Consider the following 9,661-nt stretch of genomic DNA (forward strand, 5'->3'; position numbering starts at 1 on the left):
CAATAAAATGGGAGTAATGATATATGTACCACATGTAAATACGTGCAAACTCTTATTTAGCATTGTGAGTTATCTGTTCTATAGAGTAGATTCTATTTCTGCCAGCAGTCTGCCTCCGGGCAGTTTGGAGGGAGAGAGAGATTTCTCCTTAAAAAATCCCAAGGTAGGGCTGTGGAGTTATCACTCCCTGTATGAAATAACAGGAACATATTGCTTCCAGTCCTGTTACACTCTCAGGTAGCGTTAATACTTGGGAAGCAATTATGAGCAGCCAGCTGGTTGTGTGTTGCAGATTTCATTTGTCTCCAGGAAAGAGAGAGGTTTACAAACTGGAGAAATCTAAGAAATGGAACAAAGAGGACTTTTAAAAATTACGGATTTTTTGCTTTCATTCTAAACTATTCTTTCTTGGATGTTTTCAAGTAAAAATAAAAATTTCTATAGCTTTCTCTAAAAGTTCAAGAGTATTTCTCTGTGTGACTGGTACATGTCTGTAGGTGCTTGCATTGGCTTGTGCTTTGTGTATGTATTTCCTTTATCTATGTTAGATTACATACACCTTTCTTTCAGTAAATAAATGAGGGAGGTGCAAGTATAAATTTCGTGAAAAATGATAACTTCTTTTCCTGCTCACCCTATTGCTGCACTCCATGCCCCATTCTCTGTGTACATTGGTAGATATGTCAATTTATGTCAACCTGGAGGTGGCTTGTGTATCAATACTTCTCTAGATTAAAAAAAAAAAAAAGGTGTTGGTACATTGTCCTGGCTTGGAACATCACAAAGAAGAGTAATAAGGCTGCATGAGGAGGTGTGTATGCTTCCTTACCTGCCTAGAGGTATGTACATCAACACTAGGGAAATAGCCCAGTTATCACATGTCCATATGTGTTTGTTTCTAGTAAATCACCAAAGGATGGATATCAGGAGAATTTCTCCGGAAAATACATACAAACTGTTTATTCAACTTCAGATAGGTGAGTGTCTATATTTCCATACATAAAAGTATATATATGTGTGTGTATATATATACACACACTGATACATACTTTACAGTCTTCCCTCTGTATCTACAGGGGGATTGGTTCCAGGACCCCCACAGATACCAAAATCCACAGATGCTTGAGTCCCGTATATAAAATGGTGTAGTATTTGCATCTAAGTTACACACATCCTCCTGTGTACTTTAAATCATTTCTAGATTACTTATAATACCTAGTACAATGTAAATGCTATGTGAATAGTTGTTATATTGTATTGTTTAGGGAATAATGACAAGAAAAAAAGTCTGTACATGTTCCGTACAGACACAAGCATCATAGGCCTTTCCATCTGCAGTTGGTTGAATCTGCAGATGCCGAACCCACGAATCTGGAGAGCCAACTTTATATATGTGTATTTTTGTTGTCCGTTGTGCTTGGAGATGGCTCACCTGAAGGTGATTGTTATATATGTGTATGAATGGAACAAAGTACAACCTCTGCATCCAGGAATTTGTTCCTTGGCCTCCTGACTGTTGCTGCTGTTTGATATTGATGCACTTTATTCCAATAGAGCTTTCCGTGCCTTACAGGTGCCTCCCAGGCCAGCCCCTCTGCTGTTGATGATTCCCAGGTGTCCCTACTACTGCCACATTATCAGCATCTAGGTTTCGTGCAGCACTAGACTGCGCCCACAGTACCCTCTCCTTGCGGTTTTCTGAGGCCAGCTCACCTTACAAACAGCTGCCTGGATGTGCTACTATGACCCACTCTGGGCCCACGGCTCAGTTCCCAGGAGGGGGGTTACGATGAGTTCAATTTAGTCCTGGTAAACTGATCCCAGGCTTTTGCTGTTGGTGATCCTCTTTTACCATTTAATGTTCAGTGGAGCAGATAGATGACGCACAAGAGAGTGTGGCCTGCAGATTTCCAGTGGAGGAAATGAAAATAAATAATTAGCATTTCAACCCGACCACTGGAAACCAGCTATAATGCAAATGCCCAACACTCTACTGATGGTGTTTCTCTACAGCAGGGCTGGAAATATGACTCACTGAGGGTAAGGACATATCCTATTTTTATCCACAGCCTCAACCTGTAACACAGTACTCAGTAACAAGTACTCAATAAATGTTTTGAAAAAAAATGAACCTACGTCCCCTTTGCTAACATCAATGGACTAGGCATCAAAATTATGTCCTCTTTCAGTCACTTTTATAAGACCTTGCCCGTTACCAATCCTTTTCTGAGTGTCTTGCCTTTAAGTCACACCTCTTTGAGGAGTGAAGTCATCTACACAAGCATTAGAACTACAAATACTGTCTAGATAACAAAAAACAAAACAAAAAAAAAACCCCAGAGCTAGGTTTTTCATAATACTTTGAAAAGATCTTTGACTAACAGTGTGATCTTGATAAGGACAATACCAACGTCAGAGCTCTCTCTGGGCTCATATTTTTATTGTTAATTTAAGGAAAGAAAACATTCTTCATAAAAGTATTGCTCTTAATATGAAACATTTCAGTTCTGTTCCTCAAGTGGTCCTTGAAATTTTTCTTAGTCATCAGAGCAAAAGTCAATTCGCCATAAGACCAGTCACTCAAGCAAATTTTTCTGTTGATTATTGCATGAAATTAGCTATGTCCCCACAGTTCTTATCTAAGCATGTTAATCTCATTTAAAATGGCTTCCTACTTTATAAGATAAAGACTAAATTCCTTTGCACATTATTTATGGGCCTTCAAACCTGCTCCTGCTGATTATTGACTGATGGTCAATCAATCACTCCAGACACCCTCATTGTGTAGCAGCTTGACACGTCCTATTCTCTCTGCTCAGAATTGTTCCATTATGCCCTTCCCCACCTCACTAGGCTCACCTTGAGAGCTCCTTCGTCTTCAAGTTTAACTCACATGGCACTTTTTCTGACAAGGCTTTCCTTACTTCACCCCGGAGACTAGTTGCTCCCTTGGCTGTGCTCTCCTAACTCTTTCCACATATCCATAATATGCTGCGATCATTGAATCCAATGAGAAGCCTAGTGGAAAGAAAGCTTCTTATTGGAGGAGACTGTCTCACTCTTCTTCACATTGCCAACTCCTAGCTCAGGGCCTCTGGAGTGGAAGAATGATAGAGCGCACCTGTTTTCTACTCTTGACGTGCTTATGGTCTTACGTGGGAATTTAAGTGTGTGTGCGCATATGTATATATATTCGTATTTGTAGTCATATATGTATATATATGAATTATCTGTAGGAAAATATTTGCCAGGAATATATAAGCAAGTAACTATAGAGTTAATTGAAAGAGGAAAATATTTATTTATGTACATAAGGGTTAGGAAAACTTTACTAGAATGACTGAAAGTATAAAACCAGACAGGGCTTATCTACTCTAACCCCTTTCCTCTCCCACCTCATCCTCCCTTCCATTTTTCCTCCTCTCTGCTTCTAGTCCTGGGCTGAATGTTAGGATCATGGTTCCTGGGCATTGATTAGTTCATCTCAGCACTGTGAGCCCTATAAACCTCATGGGCAGGCCCAGAGGTAGCACAGGGACTCTGGGGCCACGCTGCCTTCATTAAAATCCTGCCTCTGCCACTCACTGGCTGCATGATAGGAACAAATTACTTACCCTTCTGTGCCTCAGTTTCCTCTTCTATAAAATGATGATAAAAATAATAATACCTGCTTTTCAGAGCTGTGAAGAATACATGAGTTTATACAAGTAAAGTGCATGGAAAAATACACCGCACATATTAAGCATATTAGCACTATACAAGTATTAGCTATTTTTATATCACTACCCCATTATGTATCCTCCTCTGGAAATTTCAAACCTGCATGCTAACACCCTGAAACTAGTAAATTCTGCAAGGTGCTATTTAAGACACTTTGCCAAAGACTTTCCAAAAGAAAAAGAATCACACATTTATTGGCCTTTCTTAAGGCTCTGGTGTGACCCAAGGTATTTTGGACTCTGCTGATCACATCTACAATTCTTTTAGTATTGAATAGTATTTTTCCAAAATAAATAACAAAACTCTTTTTTCCCCATCAAATTTGTGGTAGATTACGTCTTTTTGGAGAATATAAAATTTTGTCTTAAAAGGCAGCACGGTATTCTGAATCTTACAATGACACCAAGTGAAGTGTCCTAGGGGAGCATTTTGGTGACCCTGGACCCTAGAGTCTAGGGTACTACAGACCCATCATTTATAAATTTACCAGCACACTCTAGAATGGATTTCTATTTTTGTCCTGTTGAGTGTTTTGAGAGTTAAAATTTTACATTAATCTACAGCATAATTTTTCCATGATATATGTAAATTAATAATTCAAAACCCTCTTCTAGCTTCAAGGGGTACTTATGACCTAGTTCAATTAGGATACTGTGAACATCTTTGCCCTGCCCAGATGCACTCTTGATTGCTAATGAATTAATAATTTGAGACTTTCTTCATGTTAATTCTTTGATATCATTTTGAGGTAAGTAGAAGAATCAATTCTATCAATAGAATAAGTAAACCTTGAACTTTCCTTGATTTTTATGCAATTTCCTAAAGTATCAACAAAGTTAACATATAATTTCTACCTGACTTTGTGGGGAACACATCTGTCTTTTGCATAATGACAAATTTATTTTTAATTGCTTACATCTCTATAGGTCTGTCATTGAAAGAGATATGTGCACTTACTGCCGAAAACCGTTGGGCATAGAAACTAAAATGATTTTAGATGAATTACAAATTTGCTGCCATTCCACTTGCTTCAAGGTAAGGATATGTTTATTGCATTTAACTAAACATAAAATTGCAAAATGACTGGAATAAAAATAATTATTTGATGAAATACATGGGATGAAGTTAAAGCTTTCAGAAACACTATCATCCACATTAATAATGTACTATTTAAATATTTCTCAGAGTTCTGCAACCTAAACCTCAAAGGTTTATAATTACTATCTTGGCTTTAGGCTTAGAGTTGATTACTGACATATTTATTACTCTTACTTTAGAGATTTAAATCTGTAAAAAGATAAACACTTGTTCTCTTTATAAAAGTTTTTGCAACATTTTAATAAATCATGCATTACATAAAATATATAATGAAATCTAAAAAGGAAAAGAAATTGTTGGGAAGAAAGCTAGCAGCTCCTTACATCATGAAATTAGGACTGATGGGCTTAACGGTTGTTGAAACTCAGTCTGCTTTTGAGAGCATGATTAATTATAATGAATTGTGGCTTAGTATAATAATAATAAAGCTTACATAGTGGAATGCTTCACAGTTTGTGTTTTCATATGCCATTTCTTTTACTTCTCACAATGACGTTGGGTAGGTCGACATTGCAGTTTTTGGTGTAACTGGATGAGCACAGAATGGGGAATCTGAATCCCTTCGTTTGAGTTCTAACTCTGCCACTAACAGACTGTGTGATTTTGGACAATCACCTAAAATAACTTGGCCTCAGTTTCCTCATCTGTAAAGTGAGGTAGCTGACTAGACCACTGGTTTTCAACCCTGGTGGAACATTATAATCATCTGGGGAGATTAGGAGAAAAATAGAATGCTTGGGACCAGCCCCAATAAATCAAGAATCTCAGAGATGATTCCTAGGCATTGGTATTTTGAAAAGCTCTTTGGATAGATCCAATGGGAGCCAGTTTGAGAAGGATTTACCTAAGTCTGTGGATCCTTTCTGGTGCTGACATTCTATGATGTCAGATTATCTAATTCAGTCAAATAGAGGTAATACTTTGACAACTGATTGCTTCTCCTCCAATTAGCTTCAGGCTAATTGGAAATATGATGCCTCATTTTGAGCAAAAAAAAGAAAATCCAATTTTAGTACATAATATATAGAATTCTATATAAAATATTATCTGAAGATTGCACAGTTATTTAATTATGAGAAAATGAACATTTCTTTTAGTTAATAAAATTTACTCAGTAAACAAAAGTTAATCTATAGATCTTTATTTTAAATTATTATGCATAAATCTTTTTAAAATGAAAATTCTCCTGATTATTGCTTTTGTAAATAGGAGTAATTTCCATTCATTATATTTTGGATGACTTATTTCTGTTTTCTTTAATTATAATTTAATTATGAAGTACTACTAACTGAGAATAAAAATGTCCCCACACTCCTAGGAAAAGACGGATTATTCTATAGCGTGATAATATAGAATCACCTGGACTGGTTTAAACATGTCGAATTGATCAATGACAGTTTGCTTCAGTGAACTTGCCACTGAAAGCCAACCAATCAGTGAAGCCCCATGCTTGAAAGTCAGCCAGTGGGCAGTGGATTGGCTCCATTGAACACATGTCTAAGGCAGAGGTCAACTCTTTCCTGCCTCCGTAACCAACACAACTCAAAACAAACTTTCCCCTAAACCCTATGTAAGATCAGAATTTTGTTTTGCTTAAGGAGCCTATACACGGATAGCATAGCTCTCCTTTAATAAGCAAACAGTAAATATGGTTTATGTTTTTGTTTGAGATATTGAGTGGTGATCTTGTCCTTGGCATAACCAATTTTTGAAAATTTATATCTACTCTATTGTGAGTCAAGTAGAAACTTCGGTGGTAGATATGCTCTGAATTGCACACCTCCATAGAGAGATGCTGTGAGAATTTATGTGAAAAGTTTAGGATGTGGATTACAGAGACATACACTCTCACTTCCCCTGTGGATTCTCTTGAGGCTTCATCTGAGTGTTGCTATGGAGGATGGTACCAAATGAATTGAAAGGGCTTTTCTATCATGTTACACTAAGAATCTAGACTTCATATATAACGTTAACTTTATATATTGATTTTTCCTTAGTGTGAAATATGCAAACGGCCTTTGGAAAACCTACAAGCAGGTGACAGCATTTGGATTTATAGACAGACAATACACTGCGAACCTTGCTACTCTAAAGTTGTGGGTGAGTATTAAGCTCTGCAAGGAACTATCACTAACATTAATGAGCACTTAATACTGTTGAAAATAAAGGATTTGAAAAGTAAAAAAATATTTCATTAATTATATTTAGTTTAGAATTCAGCTGCTGATAGTTATACTATGGTAGTGTTATGGTATAAGATCAGTCAACATTTATATTTTCTTCTCATATCAGACCAGATATAGACACAACTAAGCAAAGAAGTCATTTATTTTAGAAAATTTTCCATTTTTTCCAAACAAAATAGATCTTCTCTGCTCAAATAATTGTTGAAATTGAAGTCTATTTCTGTAAATGACCTTTTACATTGGCACTAGAATATACTTTTTTACCTAATTTGGTTATTATGCTAAATGCCTTTTAATGTTACTTTTAAAAGGAAAATTTAGAGTTAATTCTAAAAATTCTGTATTAAATATGGCATCTAAGTATTTTTTGTGAGTTTAACACCAATATTATTATAATTTAGGCTCCTAATTAGCATAAATGATGTGAGAAGAAAACATTAAGAATATGCATTTTTAGCTCCTACTTTCTATAAAGTTAGAATGAAAGCTTTAAAAGTTGATTTAAAAGATATGCAGAATGCACAGTAAGTTAGCAATATAAAGTCCTATGAAACGTGGTTAGTTTTTAAAGCCAGTATCAACATTTTATTTTTAAATTCAATGTAGTAAGTAGATAGAATAATCAAGACAATATTGGGGAGCTGGTCAACAGCACCATGCAAAGGACAAGTCTCCTGATGTCCTGTTGGTGTGGTGAATGCAAGAGGAACGTTTGTGATTTTTACATGGGATCCAGAATACGGAATTTAATGACAAATGTGTGATGTTAATGACATACTGGGAGGCTACATCTGGAAAATGCTCTGAAAAATATTCAGAAACCCACGTTCCATCAGGCTACAGAATCAATTACAAGAACAAACCTAATTATATTCATACTTTGCCTCCCATTTTCTGCTTTCCTCAGCCAGTTCTCGTGTTCCGTTTCCTTCCTAATTTAGCAGCCTTATCATGATCCAGTATTATATCAAGGGCCTTGATGTGCATAGTGGCAGCTCTAAGCTTTCAGTCTCCCAGAAGTCCATGATAGGGCCTAGGAGATGTGCTTAGCAAAAGACTCAGAATCCTTGTGTCTTACTCCCTGTCTATGTGCACTCCATAGGCATTGCATTTTTTATCATACATATAAGTTGTCAAAATATCACTTTCAGGCATCCCATGTGTACTAGGCATCGCTACTTCATATATACAGTATGACCAAAAGCCATGGTGATGAATGCAGTAGAAGGAAAAAGTAAAATGCTTAATCCACCATTACCCTTTGATGAATAATTATTTTTAAAAATTTTAATTATAAGCTTATTTTTGTACTGAATTCGTATATCTAACTGCTATTTTCTTTAAAATTTTCAGCAAAGTGGATTCAATAATTCTGACACATGGACATCAAGATGAAAGCACTCATTAAGGAATTAAAATTTTTATTTTAAGAGTATATACTCGAAAAGCTTTTAACCCAAAGAATGACTCTTGTATAGAATTAATAATTCTGCTATTGCCTAAATAATCTAATTGCCTTCAATAAGATCATATACATAAAGGGAACCATCTGGTATCTAGCTAGATTTAGTGATCAAAAATTCAAGTGGTTCCAATTACCAATGTGAAAGGAATGATGCTTCTGATGGCAGTGAGCATTGTCAACCTTAACCAGGTCCATCTCTGCTTCATATTTAGGCTGTGTGCTATGGTTTCCATTATAGACAAGTTCCTCATTTTCTCACCTTTGTTTCCCCAAGAATTTGGGTTTACGGATGTTATTGACATCCTGACAAACTGTCAAGGAAGCAAGATATGTTTTCTTCATGTGCAAAAGAAATATTGAAGGAAATTTTCTTATGAAGTTTAGCAAAAAGATGTTAACATAAAACTTTTCAGATCTCTGTGTCATTATCTGTAACATGAGAGGCGTTGGCCAAAATGTTTCCTAAGGTCCCTTTCTGCTCTCAAAATTATCTGATTCTAAAACAAGTTTTTATTTGCTCTTTAGAAACATATCTGAATGTGTGTTTGTTAAGCATTTTGAACTAGATAGGACATCTAAACAATTTAACCTTAGTGTCATCCTGCAGTTGATCACAGACATAATTTTTATACAATGTGTTTTAAAAACAGAAAGACACGGATTTATGGGTAATGGGTAAAATCATATGACATGTCTAGTTTACATATTGTAATTTGCTAAGTTTTATTTGCATGCATTTCAAAATCTAGATATAGAAATAATCTAAGAGAAATAACTGTTATGAACTGCAAAGACGGGTCCTTTAGCATGTAACATCTATTCATATTACATAGCACTTTATATTTACAGATGGGTTATAAAAATAAAATTAACTATCAGTTACAAAGAATCTTTTTGTGGTGTGTCTATAAATATCACTTACTGACATTGATTTCGTCAATTATAGTGATCGGAATTTATTATATTCTATGCCATGCTGCTTAACTTAATTGCTTAACTGCTCAAGCTATAGCTTTTATTTTTAAAGAGCTTTTTCTTAAAGAATTGAAAATTCAATAATCATATATGAGGAATTAGAATTATTATTAAAATTGAGAAATTGAACTCATAAACTATTTTATACGCACATAGCAACTGCTTCTTGAAGAAAGGCAATTCTAGGGAAACTTAAGGCAGTTGTGAAAAACTGGTG

The 9,661-nt window shown here is 35.5% G+C and overlaps 1 protein-coding gene across 6 annotated transcripts in view; it reads left to right on the forward strand.

The window, feature by feature from the left end:
• Nucleotides 1-8,857, forward strand: part of SCEL (sciellin) — a 103,649-nt gene extending 94,792 nt beyond the window's left edge. For all 6 annotated transcript variants that reach the window (XM_058548337.1, XM_058548341.1, XM_058548340.1 and 3 more), the window contains 4 exons: nt 903-977; nt 4,647-4,755; nt 6,816-6,918; nt 8,358-8,857. In XM_058548337.1, the coding sequence (XP_058404320.1) occupies nt 903-977; nt 4,647-4,755; nt 6,816-6,918; nt 8,358-8,374 (304 nt within the window). In that variant the 3' untranslated portion in view covers nt 8,375-8,857. The remainder of the gene's footprint in view (nt 1-902; nt 978-4,646; nt 4,756-6,815; nt 6,919-8,357) is intronic.
• Nucleotides 8,858-9,661: the final 804 nt, after the last annotated feature.

The sequence above is a fragment of the Diceros bicornis genome, chromosome 9 (assembly GCF_020826845.1).
Source record: "Diceros bicornis minor isolate mBicDic1 chromosome 9, mDicBic1.mat.cur, whole genome shotgun sequence".
NCBI classification, from domain to species: domain Eukaryota; kingdom Metazoa; phylum Chordata; class Mammalia; order Perissodactyla; family Rhinocerotidae; genus Diceros; species Diceros bicornis.